We start from the raw sequence: 17678 nt of genomic DNA, 5'->3' as shown, positions 1-17678 counted from the left end.
GCAGCACGCAGAAAGGTCAATACCCGAGATTCACTGTCAACCAACGAGCATAAAGTATATTTCTGCGCGAGACTTCGGTACTTTGATCATGATACTCCCATGAAAATGCAACTTGGATTTGTTAGGCGGCGGGCGGAAAAAAATGAAGATACAAATATTTTTTTTAGCAATTTTTTGCACTTACAAATCGGCGGGCGCGAGAAAACACGCTGAAATAAACTTATATTTTTATTTCATTTTCGGCTCCTGTTCATTCGGCGGGTTCGCGAAACAAGGGATAATAAACGTCTGACCCAACTGTAATCATATCATCAGACTAGTCTTTAAACGACCTTTATTTCAATCCGTAGGTATCACAAGCAATGTACAATGTTTATTACAACTCGACGAAGTGTGGTTATCAACAATCCCGAAACAAAATGACTAATTAAAACAAAATTGTTTTCGAATTTCTATTGAAACTGAAAGTAGTAATACCCCCATTCACACCACCGCCTACTTGTTTGAAAAAAGTAGTTGAACTGATAACTGATAACAAAAAAGTCAATCAACGAAGCAGACCGCGGCCTTGAAAGTTCCGTTATGACACGTTTCGGTATTTTAGTCAGGCATTGATATAATACAAAACTGAACTATACCTGTTCCTTGCATAATATTTCTACAATATGCGGGTATCAGAAAATTCAGGACAGACTTTAATTTGTTTAATATCAGTAATTAGCTCTCTATAAGTATTCGTGACAAGTAACGAATCTTACATGCACGTATACAATATCGGTTAAACTATTTTGACTTAATTAATATAGTCCTGATGATCAATGAAAAACTACCTGATATATTGCTTTCTTCGATAAAAGCTTCTTGTTGCAGATAAAAGAGCTTATTATAACTTGAATAGAAACACGATCACATGTCCATGACTACTTAATTCTCAAGAAATAGACAATGAACGGAAACGGTATATAACATGCGTTGGTGACTATTACATGCGTTACAGACTGATTTGCGATAATTTGTCAGAATGGGCAAAAAAGATTTCAGCTTGATTTTGCATTTATTCTTGGTTATTTCAGGTGTATTTCAGGTAAGTTGAATACTTCGAAGTACTTTCCTTTTTGTCATAATCCACAGACGAATGCGTAATTTATTTAGACTTAACCATTCTCACCAATTCTAAAAAGTAATTTATGCTTGATATTATATTTTATTATCTTTATTAGGTGAATGCTGAGAACGGTGAGATATTTATTTTTTCTAGAATTTTAATTTCATAATCTCTATATATCTGTGTACTTATGCCGACTTCTTTTTATTATTTTTTTATTTTGACCGACTGCAATGTAAATGTTTCATACTATTATATTAATCGATATCGACTGCTGCCAAGATTCACCGGAATACGTTTCTGCACTGAAATAACATATTATTTAATAAATAATTATGCTCATGCTATTGTAAGTCTGCGGAAATTGGACTCAATGGATCGACGACGAAAATGGTGGCGTGGTCGTCGATGAAGTTGGCGAATTCGAATACCTCCCGGATCTTCGTACCCTACATGATATTTGTGAGGTCCCGACCGCCATTGAGTGTCGCACAGTAGTTGAACCTTTTACGCTATCCTATGAAACCGGGCAGACTGTATACTGCGATTTACCCGATGGGCTAATCTGTTTCCATGGCGATAACGTGTCTCCATGTATGAACTACAAGATTAGGCTTTGTTGTGAAGCGAAAGAACCTACAGTCACGGAGGAGGGAGGCACCGAAGAAGGTATGTATTATACACAATATTTCATTGAGGGTCGGCAAGGGGTATTTTCGTAAGCTGTAATCAATTGTTTTTATTTTCGTAATATTGTAAATTTCAATAAATAGAAAGTAAATTCTTAGACATGGGTAGTTAACAATGTAATCGATTCCTAAACACAGATTATCAAGTATATTATCAAAATGTAAAATATAATTAGGAATTATCTGTAAAGTGTAACAACCTATTACCGTAAATGGAACTTTCCATTTTACTTTCTGTAATTCCGTAAAATGGCTTTTTTAATTCCTGCAACCTGTACCAGCTACCCCCTTGCATCCTCTTTGCATTTATTTAAGGGGTCGTGGATACGATAATGTTATCTTAGGAAGTCTCATTCTACAATTAGGATGAATTCTTGCAAACTAAACCGTTCTAATGTGGTCTGATAAATACATGGATAATAAAAACTGTTTATATTTGCATTCGTTCCATAGATGAGATATGTATTGGGGATAATTTGTATAAGATCGTTTTAGGCGACTCTTTTGACTGGCATGACGCAGACACATATTGCAAAACCATCTTAGCTCCGAGAGGACATGTCGCTGGCTTAGCAAATCTAGGCGCCAGTAAAGTGCGTAACACAGTTCGGGAGTTTATACAGCAGTCGCCGGGTTTGTCGAATCCCAAGGGGAAAGGTTACTGGATAGGATGTCACGACGAAGAGGAGGAAGGATCATTTGTGTGGTTGAATGGAAATAAAGTTGATGTACCACAAAATGCATGGCACTCCCAGCCAAACAATAAACAAACTGAAGCGTGCGCAGCAAAAGGAAATGATCAAGACTGCTGCCAACTTTGGTATATCATTTTGATTTTGAATGAATGAATCATTGAGTGAGTGAGGGAGGGAGTGAGTGAGGGAGGGAGTGAGTGAGTGAGTGTGTGAGTGAGCGAGTGTGTGAGTGAGTGAGTGAGTGAGTGAGTGAGTGAGTGAGTGAGTGAGTGAGTGAGTGAGTGAGCGAGTGAGTGAGTGAGTGAGTGAGTGAGTGTGTGAGTGAGTGAGTGAGTTGAGTGAGTGAGTGAATAAATGAATGAATGAGTGAATGACGTTTGTTAGAATAGTGGCTATAATTACAAAGAGTAAATTATGACTATTGAAATATATTCTCGCGTGTTGTGATCCTTATTAGTTTACGGAGTAAAAATTATATTCGCAAAATATTTGACAATGAAAGATTCATGAGGATTCATAGTAATATATATCAATCATTATTTTCAGGGAAAGACCAAAAACTAATCCTAGTTTCAAAATGGATGATTCCTGTTGCACTGATACAAAGTCTTTCATTTGTGAAATTCGTAAGTAATCTATCAGTATCTGAATAACTGTTTTAATATATATTAATATGATATAGGGGTCATACTAATGCATAAATAGCTGTTTTAAGCAGAGCTAGGTGCGAAGTGGCAGTACTCTGGGTTCACTTCCACGAGACAGGCACCGTGACGGTTTAAATGTGTAATGTATGCACAGAAGCATGGAGTGGCGAGATCTGCTCACCAACCTCGCACCGGTACATACTCCCCCTTAAACATTTTGAAATCTAGACCCTCTGAAACGCTATTTCCTGCATTTTGAGGGCAACTGATGCAACCATCTGGGGTCCGTTTTGACCCATAGTGTCTAGAAAGCCGTCTACTGTGTGCCGGTACTGCTATATAGAGCGTAGGGCACCCCAAATGTCTAGGTATTTTAATATGCAACGTGGAGTACCCCATCAAGAAGATTAGATTATACAATGTGTGAAGCCCCATTAACAACGTGCAGGTTTAAAACGTTGGGTACCTCATTAACAACGCCCAGATATACACTCATTAACCACGTGAAACAATAGTTCTATAAACAACATAGCGGTAGTCCCCTAAAAACATGACGCACTCCCATATTCAATGACCGGGATTACTTAAATATAGTTTTTGATTTATTTATCAAATTCGCCAGATGTAGTTAAAATAATATAATGTTGGTGTTTTTACTTATAGCCGGATACTGCGCAAGGAAATAAACGATGTATGGCTCACGTACAAGAATTTAATATCTGGTGTCCAATCAGCTGTTTGATGTGTTAATATCATCGTTCACTATCATTATTGTGTCACTTTATTGTAAATCAATAGTATAATTATACTCAATTAAAGACAATATTACCGAACAATATTTACTTGTTACATTGACTGAATTATTATATTATTACACTAATGAACTATTCTTATCATAGTTCTAAAAATGGGCAATTGTCAATAGAGGGTGCTATTTGAAAGATAGCCATTAACACATGGTGTGAAGCAATGTCGAGAACTCAAAACTGATGTGATGTTGACGGACGGTACGAAAAGACCTTTTAGTCGAGTAATTAAGTTATACATTGCAATTACAATACAGTTTACTGTAGTACGGGATATCAAATTAAGAATGTTTGTATTTACCCCGAACATTGTGGAGATAGCTGTGAATCAACTTACCAAACTCCTGGTGAAACAGCACTATATCTGAGCTTAGCTATGCAGGCCAGACTAAATACGACTGTACATTTTGTAGTTGGATCGAATAAAACAGGCGTTTAAGATCTATTTGACGAATATTGAATGAATGAGTATGCGAGAAAGACTCTTGTTACCAGCAGCAACAGTGTGTGATTGCCGATCCAAAGCGATAACCATTGTATCATGTTGCCTCAAAATTTAAACAAACGGATCGCATCTAGTCAATTACATAAACACCCGAGACACAACCAGAACGAACATAGAAATGTTATGAATTGTTCAACACACAAAGAATAGACATTACAATTTTATGGACCACAACTATTCCGAAAGACAATCGAAATTCATTTATAAATTGTCTAACACACCTGAAATGCGCCCGATGAAATGTTGTACTCCTACACTCATACAACTGTTGTGACCTTGGAACTTAGCATCGTTGAAAAATAAAAGCTCATTTGCTAGCCTGTTTGTAATTTGAAAGTGATTTTTTTTTATATTTCACAACTGTCAGATCATAAACACGCAGTTCACCATAAAGATAATCTGTCTTGTATATAAGGCCACACCGACTTAATTTTATGGATGACATCCGCGCGCGCATTAGTTTTAGCCCATTCTCAAAAAAAAAAAATTCCGACGACGAGTCTCCACATATCGGTTTTCTGTCCGGAACTTGCTGACTCATGTTGTCGCAAAGCGCCGGCTTGTCGTAAAACTCGTTTTATACTACCTCCAAACGTGCCTATTTTGTCGTAAATGATCTTGTGCACATGGGTATTGCGTTGCCGGGAATTCCAACATGGCGCGCAACTGCGCCACCAAAATACGTGAGCATACAAGTTCAGAGAAGAAAACGGAGGGATTGTTGTTGACTGGTACGCAATTGACGTCGGCCAGGGAGAGTCCTGTGGATTTAGCAGGATTTTTTTTGGCAAGATTTTTCTTTTCGCCCTCTCGCATTAGTTTTGGGGTCTCCAGAGGATGTCATCCATAACATTAAATCAGTGTAGCCTAAGTTGGACATTGAGATTCATATAATGAATAATTTAACTTTTTAAGTGAATTAAGAAATATTTTTGTTTGTCGTATAATTGTAGAAATATATAATTAACTACAAGGTATTCCAAGCGTGCAAACCTATGCCATAGGTGCAAATTACATATCCTCATTTAGTCTACCTCTGCACTAAACTTAGCATACTCAAATAATAAGCATGTACGTTTTTCTTGAAAGTTTAAATTGAATATTGAATAGTATTGTTTACGTAAGAAATTTCTTAAACTGACATCAATGATGGGGTCATGAACTGTATGCACGTGTACGTCATAGGTTTGCAATATTTACGGTACATTAAAATAAATGACTTTAGTATTTCATCAGTTACATCGACGTTTTAACGCATCTCCGATATATGCAGCTTTATTAGGCGCATGGAGGCCAGACTAACAAATACCGGTTCAGCAGTGAGCTAAATTCTAAAGAACAAAAAATTGTAAAATACTGATGTCATCAAATTACGAAATTAACACTCGCTCCGCCCTTTGTAATTTCCAAACAGCATCCAGAAGGTATTAGACCATGATAATACATTAAATTAAACATAAACATTGCTACATTAAATTTTCATACACACCATGCAGTACAATAAATTGAAGTATCTCAGATGTGGTCCAGGTTTCCCGATGTGAATCAACTTACTAGTCAATTCCGATCACCTATTAAATAGTGACAATATTAAGTTCTTAGATAAAATGCAAGTCCACAATTCAGAAAACAGGAAGCAGTTGCAGCTCTATTCAAAGCATAGAAACTCATACTTGGTCATTTTCTCATAACCCTCCAAAACAAAGGTTCTTTCTTTTGCCCTATCACGTTTGTTTGTTAAGCGAACACCCGCGGAGTCAGTACCATTGTGTGTCCTATACAGTAGCCACGATAGTTTCGCCATTGTAAACAAATGTGAATGCAGTTAAATGATTTACCTAATTATTGGGTTTAACCAACGCAAGCTTAAAATAGTGTAGCTGGATATAGGATATTTGCTTGACATTGTTTATATTCGATGGCAAGTGTTAGTAGCCAAACGGATATACAGGTCATAGGTTCATAGGCAAATTATCGAGTTATTGTTGCAACTGAGTGTAAAGGTTACATCGCGTGTTCACGTTCCACTACGCCTGCACAAGAGTTCATACGCTGGTCTGTTTACGTGGTAAGTCTCTTCCAAATTAAAAATCTTCACTTCGTGGGCGATTTAACATATGGTCATCAACAACTGGTGTGAGAGACGATGGTATTGGTGACACACGTGCATGTGTATTTGCAGTGTATCCAAGTCGCTAATGAATATATACCCGTTTACTGAAACATAACTACAGTACATAAAGTGACTGTAACCAGGGTCGTCATTATCGGATAGTCCCTTAAAAAGCGGCGTCGATGTGTTGTCATGTATGTATACTGTGGTATAGCCCATTCACTGAATCATAAGTGCAGTACATACAAGTGACCTGTAGGTCATCCCGCCCCTCGACAAGCAGATCATCGATGTACTGATATGCGTGCGTAAGTATTGAGCATTCGAGTGTAACCTTGAAATGTCTATCAATCTACTGCGATTTATGTTGTACTTTTATATTGTGTACGACTTGCCTTTGGACTTTGGGCTATACAACCCATCTCTCAGTATGAGGTGTTATCGGTTTATACTGTTATAACTAATGGATATATAAATAAATCCCTCTTGTACAACACGTACAAAATCGGGTATATATGCGGCTTTTTATCAAACAAGCGTTTTAGCTGCAATCCTATACTACCAGAAATATCCGAATTATTACAATTTCTAATAATAATTCACAGTAATATTGCGTAAAACCACCAACATTGGAATATTGAGTCAAGACTAGACTGGCGCAGTCGGGGCGATTAATTTGTTTTTGTAGTTTAAATAAAATAAAAAAAATCGCGAAATGGAGGTGTTAGCGCGAAATCCCCTGTAACTGCGAAATCACCCCCGACTGGTTTATTCTGCATGGCCCTCTATCGACACTGCAGGAACCCGTCGAGTTTTCAAAGAGTAATTATGTTAATGAGTGTTCTAATTGACAATCATCTAAGCCAATCACAACGTCTCTTCAACTGACCTCTGGCCGAGAAGACGTCGACTGATTGTAGCAGCCGATTTTTTTTTCAATTCTACGACAGTACGAGTTACATTTTTACATTGTGATGAATAAGAAACGACGACTACGACAAACTCGAATTTCAACGTGCCGCCATGTTGGGTCTGCAGTGTGACCTTTACCATGTTGACCTCATTATGCACGTATTTCCGCGCCCACTTTATTATAATATGTGCTCATGAATATTTAATAGCAATAAATTTCCTGCAGAATAAACCAGTCGGGGTGATTTCGCGCTAACACCTCCATTTGGCGACTTTTTATATTTTCTTTAAACTACAAAAACAAATTAATCGCCCGACTGCGCCAGTCTAAGTCAAGACGTCAAACAATCTATGTGCGTACATGGACCAATCAGATTATCAGGAATTTTAATGACATACTACATGTATGTCGATATTTAAAATTATTACACTGCTGTATTATACTAAACTGCTATGATATATATATGCCATAAATACAGGTACTTGGTATTAACAGATAAATAAACATGGCAGAGAGTACGTCCAAGTCACAAAGACGGATGTCTGCGATGTTGAGAGCATTCAACTGTTCATCTTCTAATGATGCATGATGGTGGCGGTGAGTAATCTATATATTCCGGATGGCGAGGGTCGTCTCCTGCGCACGCGCGGGAATTGAGTCCGGCCAAGCGACAATAAGAACGCACGCTAAAACGCAAAGGCTCATGGGTAGACGCTTGTTTGTAAACAATGACACACTATGACCATCTGGCGCATGCGCAGGTGACGACTTCCCCCGCTTTAATATCATAAATTAAAGAACAAGTACATAACTATAAAGACAGTTGTAAAAAACAACAACGACGAATCATTACGCTGACCAGTGAAACAGTAGACGCGAAGATAGGGGAGGAAGGAACATTGTCTGAGGGAGAAAGACGAGGAACACGCATGTGCATCAATATATCATTATATCAACACACGCTTGAAACGTGTTTATGTGTTACAACATCATCTAATCTACTATTCTTAATTTACTGCGAGATCCCGCGTTATGCGTGAAATTTAGCGAAGTAAACAGAACAAACAAAGGTCATATCATCGTAATGGCGTCAAAACATTGCGTAGGATTCGACAAACGCGAAAGTATTTGTGGGGGGGGGTATTTCCACGCTTAATAGTGTGCTGTACACACTTGATGATAATCAATTGTCATGAGGTAAGGGTATCTGATGAAAGCAATATTCCCCCTTTCAAGGATAAAAGATTAGATTTAAGCTTAAAAAAAACAATTTTAAATTTAAATAAAATCGTTCGATTTTTACGGTAGACGTTCGGTCCGCGTCTTTCGCGCAAAACGCGAGATCTCGCAGTGAACGGAAACTCACCTATTGCTTCTCTTTAATTGTTTCAATATATTACAGGAATAATTAGAAGTAAATATCCAGATCCTGAAATACCAACAAACATGACACTTTCTGATTATGTGATGTCAAACTTTGTTCACTATGGAGACAGGATTGCTATGGTGAGATAGTCATTTTCACTCGGTCTTCAATGCGTTCTTCTTGATTAAATATACACTACATCTGGGCAGCAACGATGTTAGAATTTGTTGACCTTGCCTTTTAATAAAACATTTTCTCAACGATTTGATTATTTAATGATTTTTTCTTCTTCATGTTATGTAATTAATCACAGAACTAATTAAATATGAATACACGATACAGAGAATTTCACAAACTCGACGACAGTTCAGTTTCAAATATATGTGTTTCACAGATTGATGGGTTAACTAACAAGTCATATACATTTAGACAATTGAAAGATTTAATCTACAGATGTGGGAGTGGATTATCTAGAGCCGGATTTCAACAAGGCGATGTGTGTGCCCTGTATATACAGAATATGCCAGAATATAGTATACCGTTTTATGCGGTGATATCCATTGGAGGAATCGTTACAACCATAAATCCATCACACACCTTCGGTAAGTTATTCCCGTCATAGAATAATCTATGAAGCCGCAATCGTTACTATATGTGAGGTGATATGATTCCTCATCGACTGACATATTTTATACAGATTTCGCGTGTTAGCGTAACCCAGGCCCTACACTCAGTCTGATTTTTATCTGTATGAATTTGTGTTTTGTTTCGATCAGACGAGTTAGTACACCAGCTACAATCGTCAAACGCTAAGTGGATTGTAACAACTATTGATTTAGTCGCCAATACCAAGAAAGCTGCAAGTTTGTCTAATATGAAGGTTAGTCTATGTGTAACCTTCGTTTTAGATTTATACTATTTATTGTATTGTATTGTATTGTATTGTATTGTATTGTGATTTTTGATTTACGGGTATGTAAAACGAAATTACATTAACGGATGTAACTGATAACTTTTCCAATGAAATCCTTAGCACCCCGTTGGCAGGCCAGTCACACTGGTTCTCACCACAAGAGGTTACGACCCCCCCCTGCCAAATGCTAAGTACAACTGAAACTAATATCTACATATTTACATGAAAAATTGTCCACCTGTGCGGATCTATTTGTGCAGAAGTTTTACGACCGTGTGCCTTTACTGACGTCAACCAAACTTGTTATGTGGGAAGTTGTTACCCAAGGCTCACAGGTGCCACACCCTGCCCAAGGGTGACCTGGAGGTAGTTGTTGCAAAGGGTAACCTCATTCTCCCACGTCCATAGACTCCACAACCGGATGTAGTTTAAAATCTTGCCCAGGACACATATATACATATATAAATAAACGCAAACATTGCCAGTAGTAGGTAATACCTCACACGTGAGGCTGAGTTGGTGCAAAGCTTATATGACCGTATGCCCTTACTGACTTCAACCAAACTTGTTATGTGGGAAGTTGGCACCCAAGGCTGACAGGTACTACACCTTGCCCAAAGGTGACCTGGAGGTAGTTGTGGCAAAGGGTAACCTCATTCTCCCAAGTACAAAAACTCCACAACCGGATGCAGTTTTAACGTCTTACCCAGGACATGTCCAATAAAGCTGAAAACCGACACGACTAAGTCGTGAGGCAAAACCTGTAATAATTCGGGAAGCGCTGAAAAGCACCGTGTTCACCCGCGCGTTCAGTGTGCCCAAGGTTGACATGGAGGTAGTTGTGGCACAGGGTAACCTCACCCTCCCAAATTCCAAGGAAAAACTAAAACATTAAGAGCACAGAACAAGTAGCAAAAAGGAAAAAACGCGCGTATGTTTGCAGATACTAGTAACCAATCAAGAGGACGAAACTCTTGGCTCCTATGCGTGTTCTAAACTTGGTTGTGCATTTCTGTACGTGAGTACGTAAATTGCAATATTTACCAAGACAATAGTATGTTATAGAGTAATGCGGAGCTCATTATCCTGAATGTGACACAGGGCATTCTCCACTGTCCATGTATTGTTAAACTTAGGCAATAGGTTCATAACGCGTGAATATTCATATTCCGTTTCAAGTCTTGATCTAATACTTTGTTTGAAAATTTCTAGACGGTCACTAGACCCTTTGTTTTGAGCGACGGGGTGGTAATATTATGAACCACCAACCAGGAATCCGAAAGTCTTGTTGAACCAGACGAGATGCAATGTATTGTATTGTATTGTATTGTATTTGTTTGTTTTGTGTTCTTGGACTTTATCATGGGGAAATTACGAATAAGTTCATCTGCTTCATCAAACTGAATATCCTGTACTAATCGCCTATATATTATATAATACGAGATAACCAATAACTTTGATCACAGCGTGATGCTATTGCTTGTATTCTTCACATAATTCATGTTCATGTATCGCTTATTTTCAGCATATCTATATAGTTGGCGATGACAGTGTTGAGGGTTGTTTGCCATTTGTAGACTTAATGACAGATGATGGATCTGCATTTCCTAAGGATATCAAAATTAACCCAGTAGAAGACGTGGCTGTATTACCATATTCTAGTGGCACTACTGGACTACCAAAGGGAGTTATGCTGACTCACCACAACCTCATTGCTAGTTGTGAGATGGGGTATGTGCAATTATCGAATCGTTTCAAATGTTGGCACATTTTGAATATACTCGTAGACTATTGTTTAAATATGTATTCTGAAACTCATTGCATTTCTATAAACTAAAATCATGGCCTAGGTCAAAGTAATGATGTAACACATATGCTTCGTTTGGCAAAATTTGCGTACAAATGTTTATGAAATCGACTGCTCATGACCGTATCTGCTATTGAATATGCCTACCTATTACATGCGAATATTGTTATATACTTTGTGAACAACGCTGTATGTAATTATATTGAATGTTAACATAATGTTCCACACTGTAACATTCATTATATTTTCATTAGTTTATTTTGTTATTAATAATTCATGTATAGGGTGTCTAATGAGCTAATTAAGGTGTCCGATAGTGATGCCATTATCTGGGTACTTCCGTTGTTTCATTTATCTGGCATACTTGGAGTTTTACTCATCAGCATGAAACTAGGGATTACAATTGTGACGCTGTCTAAGTTTGAGCCTAAAGTATACCTAGGTCTGGCTGAAAAACACAAGGTACAACTATATTGACATTATTATATTACATATTATTATACATCTGTCACCATACGCCATAAGTTACAGCGTGCCGTAATTTACGGGGTATTTTCATCCTACCATATAAGGAAATGCGAATTCCAAATATGGAATGACTACGCGCGTAATCAGAGTTTGACCGGACTCCACACAAAGAAGTTCGCTGATTCTTTTCTAAACTTTTTGTATTTCGGCATTCCCATGGTATATCCTTGGAAGGAAAAAATGTATAATAATAAGGTTATTATGCGTCGGTCGATACCCCCGCTATACTGTCTTCGTGCATATTTTGAAGTATTTTAGTAATAACCTTATATTATTACATGTTGACTACTCCAACTATTGGCTATTGAATGGTATGTTTGTGTTGACTATCATTAATATGCAAATGAAATAATACCCTGAAGAGCTATTATGCTAATTTGGCAATCGATGTACCATTGTTGAATGCTATGGTTGTGTATATTTGATTCATAAGATTAAGTTGTACAAACAAGTGTGTGAGTAAAGAAATAACTATGAAAAATAGTCACGTGTTCAATAATAATTATATGTTCTTTCATGGCATGCAGCACAAGAAAAGCAATACCAACACTAGGTCCATGTTTATTTCGTCCGAGTTTGAGCACACATAGATCAACACATAGATATTTTTAGCTTCGACAAGCATCGAAAATATTGATAAAAAGCTTTGCTCGTGAAAAATTGAACACAGGATAGACCACAGCACGAAACAAACTTCAAGGTCAAATTACGCGATAAATTCCATATTGCAGACCTTGTACTGAACTAAGTGTTGAGAACTAACATATATTACGTGAGCTACCACTAAACGTGAACCGTGTAATTGATCAAATCGTTATGTTTATTTTTTTATTTTTCCAGGTTACTTGTTTGGTCATTGCCCCGCCTATTGCCGTGTTTTTGATCAAGCACCCAATGGTTGATGAATATAATCTTTCAAGTGTAGACAACATCATATGTGGAGCCGCTCCACTAGGAGCTGGACACGTGAAATCATTGCAGAAAAGATTAAATAACGATCATCTTAAAGTGAGACAAGGTAGGACCGCCACACAGATTAGCGTAGCTTGGTTTTGAATGATTCTCTATGTTGCTTTTGAAGGGTGGTGGTCGTCGCGCCACGTATGCGCGGGATATGGGACTCGTATGAATACAGATCTCAACTTTGACTGTTGCGCAGACCAACGAGTACAAACAGAGACGTTATGGGTAATTTCTTTGGTGACTGGAGTCAGCGGCGGTAATTAGTGCACGTCGCACATGCGCAGCACGACGACCACTGCCCCTTGAAGCGCCACTTTCGCTGCATGGCATTCGAATTCATTCAAAAATCAATGTATTTTACGGGCGTTGTATACTACCTGACACATTAACATGATCGTCTAATGCATATCGAAGAGTTTGGAAATACAGTTGCATTATTAACAACCTCATTAACATTTAGTGCTTAATACCGTCATTCGTGAATATTGTGTATAGTAACATTCGTTAAATATTTACGTAGGATATGGTATGACAGAGACCGCTGGAATATCAACACTTTGTGGCATGAACGATAAGTGTGTTGCTGGCTCAGTTGGTGGAGTAGTGGCAGGCTGCCTAGCTAAGGTAATAAACGTAAATATATTTGTTGTATACAGGCGGTAGAGAATTAGTTATAAACGTACTTAAGATGGCAGTTAATGCTTCGTTCGAAACATTTCTGTTGCTTCACGTGATAATTCAAGCTTTTGATAAAGGTTTCAATACCTTTAATACAATCAAAAGGATACGTTTGATAAGTAACCAGCCATCAGTATGTTTTTATTGTGTCTTGGTAACAATCACCTAGATCGCCTACATACAAACAATGTGACAAATTAAAACACAGTGAATGTTTATTTGCTACATTAATGTACTATTGTTAAACTATTAGCCAGTAACAAATCAAAAGAGACCGATGGCAAGAGTTTGAAAATGGTTCACTTCAGGTCAATGAACGGCGCCTTTTTGTTTGTTGTTTCACAAATTATGTAAAGCCAAAACAGCACACTTACAATTTCAATTTTGAATATTGTTTGAATAGTGTCATTTTTTATCAGCGGCGAAACACAAATCGCGCGTGTCGTCATTTTGAATGACATTCAACTCACTCGTGAACTAATAACTCGATTTCCACCTAGACGTTCGATGGCCTCGTCAGTTTAATTTTTAGCAAGTAACTAAACATGCTCGACAGTGCTCGCTCGCCAGGCACTGCCTGTAACATATGAACAAACAAAACGGATATTAACTTTAAGAAATAATATCATAAACATGGTGAGGTTAAAAGGTAATATATTGTTCATTGGATACATATGTTTTATGTGGATATCATTTCAACGTAAAATAGCTAATTGCATATCAAATAGTCGAACGTTGTTGTAAGGTTGTGGAAAATTAATGGGTGGTTGTCGCACCAAGCACAATTTGTGTTGATAAACATTTATTTTCCTACAATCCAATGCGCTCTTCTAATGGAAATCGGTCTGCGGTTGTTTTGCGCAACTATCAAAGTCGTCATCTCTGTTCACATGAGACCTATATCTCGCGCATACGTGGCGTATCGACCACTGCTCTTTAACGACACAGTCTAGCCGAGAGCTGTACAATTGGCTTATACTCGATACAGAGCTCTAGCTAGCCAATAGAAGAGGATTATGGCTACATTAATGACAATATATAATTGCATTGATGTTATTTCGTTAGAATGTAATCACTAAATCAATTTACAAATAGATATACCTTGTACGGCCAATGAAATGAACAAAATCAAACCAATATGATAATATAATCTGTTCCAAATGGATTATCAGTACCAGGAATTTCTGTGATATAGTCAACTCTTATTAAAGCTCGGATTCAGATTTGTCATCTGTATTTTAGGTGATTGATATTGCAACGGGAAAGATCCTTGGAATTGGTCGAGACGGTGAGCTGTGTTTTCGTGGTCCTCAAGTAATGAAAGGTTACTTGAATAATGAAGCGGCAACAAAGTCAACTATTATCGATGGCTGGATACATACAGGTTAGTGAATTGTACATATGTTGTCATATAGGGCTCAATTTTATTCCCTTGAACAAAATTAAAATCACTAAAAAGTACAAACCAAACAATTTTAGTGAAGGAAATAGCAGTAAAAATACTGCGATAAAGACTTTCCGTTTTCGACACTGTGAAATTCCTTTGTTTTTATGCAGAAAATACAGTATTTTTACCAAGTAAAATCATATTTATCGAAATGATCGAGTTGTTGAACACATATTTAAAGACAAATAAAAGGCAAAAGATAGAGAATATAGCAACTCATATCTTTTCTGTAATATTCTTGTGTAAACTGTAATTATGGAAATTATTTATGGGTGCACAAGGAATACATTTCGTTATCATTAAAATATTCTTAATATAAATTGTTGAATTATTTTGTCAAAATTAGTTTTTTTTCAGTTTTTTTCTCCTCAAAAAAACGGTACAATTTCACATTGTCGAAAACGGAAGTCTTTATCGTAGTGTTCAAACTCTTTCAAGAATCACTTAAGAACTATTTCTTGCTAAATCAGAGGATTACCGAGACACGTTGCAAGCACAAATCTATTCTAGGCTGTTTTGTAGTTTACTACTATTTTGGCGTATTTTTTTAAAATTGTATTAATACAATGACAAATAAAAGCAATAGAATAATAAAATCATTCACAGTCAATTGACTGTGCTTCTTTTAATCTATACTGCCACACATAATATCATGTCTCGACTTAGATATAAGTGTTTAATTAAATAAGAACCCAATAATTTTGTTGAAGCCCACATTTCTCTATCATCACAGGAGATATTGGTCATTATGATGCTGAAGGAAATTTCTTCATAGTAGACAGATTTAAAGAACTCATAAAATTCAAGGCGTTCCAGGTTTGATATCAATTCATTTAAAATAAATACTCCATATTGCAATTTGTTGTTTACATTTATCTGTAATGCTTAACATTTTGATGAGTAAGTGTATTTATAGGTTGCACCAGCGGAATTAGAAGATATATTATTAACCCATCCTGAAATACAAGACGCTGCTGTGATCGGTGTACCTGATGAGTATGCTGGTGAACTCCCTAAAGCAATTATTGTGTCAAAAACTGACACGCTTACCGCAGAAGACGTTGTTAGATTTATAGACGGTATAGTGTTTTTCGTTTTTGTGCGATATTCAAGCCTGTCAAAATCTCTAATGTATTTAAGGTAGAATAATGAGGTTCACGTAAACATATTTTTAGAGAGGTATTACATAGATCTACAATGGTCGTTTTTTTTATTTTCCCACACAGGACGTGTTGCCTCATACAAACAACTTAGAGGTGGTGTTGAGATTGTGAAGGAAGTTCCAAAGTCACCAAGTGGGAAGATATTACGGAAACTACTCAGAGACCGCGAAAGACAAGCATCAAAAAAGAAATATTGATATCGTTCATTATCAAATGCATGCATAACTTTCATATCACCCGACAGTATGTCGTAAGACAGGGAAGATCAAAAACCCATACCACCACAATGCGACGTCACTTGAAATACTTTTTTTTAATTATTGAATAAATAAAGGTTTTATGTGTGTTGATGAACTAATAAAACCAATGATTTGAAGAAAAAGTGGGGCGTACTATTTTACATGATGATGTTTTTAGCGCGAAATAAATGTCATCTGTCAAAAACATATTTGTATATCTCATCCGGTGTTTGAATATGGCAGATCACCTGGAAAACAGCTTAGTTGCAGAACAGGTCGATCAGGATAATGTGATTGAAGGCCAAATTCAAGGTAATGTCATGATAATGTTTTCATGCGGTTAGATATTGATAGGTGTTTTGGCGATTACGACGAAACTCACTGATTAGGACTTGATTATTGGTTTCCGGTGAAAGAGAGGGATGAGATCATTCGCGCTCGCTAATATTCTGTTATCATTTGAGCTTATATTCAAAGTACTGAACAGAAATAGGAACTAATTAAAGATATCAACTTTGCCAACAGACTGTTGTTTTTACTACGCATGATAACTTTGACACCTCACGAGTATATCCTGACGGTGTTTTATACGAGTAGTCTTCCAATATAGTAAACAATTAATCAAGTATATAATGGCGTGTTAAATACTTCGTGTGTGATGGATGAGTGGAATGTGTGGAGGCCACGCCTCAAGATCTTAAATTTCCATGTAGTAGACTGTGCTTTGGAGAGGCAATAAAGTCAGTTCTACACGAGGCTGTGGAGACTAGAGGTTGACACTAATATCATCTGTGTGTGTCTTTGCTTGGTTGAAAAGTTTGTGAACGTAACGATCCCGGATACCTGACATAACGTTTAATAACATGTCGATTAAGCCGTTATAGTAACAAAGAGGCATAAAACAAAGTTGCCCAGCCATATGTGACGTTTCCATACATCGGTATGTTCGAACTGATTCACCAACTACAAAAGAAGACCACCACAAAAAGTACCAACAATCCCGTCAACTAGTTTATGAAATGGTGAAAACTACCCATTTTAGCAGATACACCAAATGCACCTGATGGCTACCTTGGTATTTTTACGCCGGTGTCCGACAAC

General features: G+C 37.1%; 2 protein-coding genes across 2 annotated transcripts; both read left to right on the top strand.

The window, feature by feature from the left end:
* Positions 1 to 1006: 1006 nt before the first annotated feature.
* Positions 1007 to 3974, top strand: LOC146739388 (uncharacterized). The gene is made up of 6 exons (XM_085502959.1): positions 1007 to 1084; positions 1221 to 1236; positions 1460 to 1774; positions 2248 to 2614; positions 3036 to 3115; positions 3800 to 3974. The coding sequence occupies exons 1-6, from the start codon at positions 1022 to 1024 to the stop codon at positions 3820 to 3822; spliced, it is 864 nt and encodes a 287-aa protein (XP_085359085.1). The 5' UTR covers positions 1007 to 1021; the 3' UTR covers positions 3823 to 3974.
* A 4080-nt stretch (positions 3975 to 8054) lies between these two features.
* Positions 8055 to 17360, top strand: LOC146739387 (uncharacterized). Its single transcript, XM_085502751.1, has 12 exons — positions 8055 to 8070; positions 8876 to 8979; positions 9234 to 9441; positions 9616 to 9719; positions 11278 to 11483; positions 11844 to 12021; positions 12928 to 13105; positions 13571 to 13674; positions 14971 to 15112; positions 15909 to 15991; positions 16092 to 16254; positions 16402 to 17360. The coding sequence occupies exons 1-12, from the start codon at positions 8055 to 8057 to the stop codon at positions 16533 to 16535; spliced, it is 1620 nt and encodes a 539-aa protein (XP_085358877.1). The 3' UTR covers positions 16536 to 17360.
* The last annotated feature ends 318 nt before the right edge of the window (positions 17361 to 17678 follow it).

Source organism: Saccoglossus kowalevskii, chromosome 8 (genome assembly GCF_978046115.1).
Source record: "Saccoglossus kowalevskii chromosome 8, keSacKowa6.1, whole genome shotgun sequence".
Lineage (NCBI taxonomy): Eukaryota > Metazoa > Hemichordata > Enteropneusta > Harrimaniidae > Saccoglossus > Saccoglossus kowalevskii.
This window is presented reverse-complemented; position numbering and strand designations above follow the sequence as displayed.

Excerpts from the sequence above, each read along its gene's own strand:
- LOC146739388 (XM_085502959.1), top strand. The coding sequence starts at position 1,022 with ATGGGCAAAAAAGATTTCAGCTTGATTTTGCATTTATTCTTGGTTATT. Across the intron at positions 2,615-3,035 it reads CAAGACTGCTGCCAACTTTG|GGAAAGACCAAAAACTAATC; the intron begins GTATATCATTTT and ends CATTATTTTCAG. Across the intron at positions 3,116-3,799 it reads GTCTTTCATTTGTGAAATTC|CCGGATACTGCGCAAGGAAA; the intron begins GTAAGTAATCTA and ends TTTTACTTATAG.
- LOC146739387 (XM_085502751.1), top strand. Across the intron at positions 15,992-16,091 it reads TAAAATTCAAGGCGTTCCAG|GTTGCACCAGCGGAATTAGA; the intron begins GTTTGATATCAA and ends GTGTATTTATAG. Across the intron at positions 16,255-16,401 it reads CGTTGTTAGATTTATAGACG|GACGTGTTGCCTCATACAAA; the intron begins GTATAGTGTTTT and ends TTTCCCACACAG.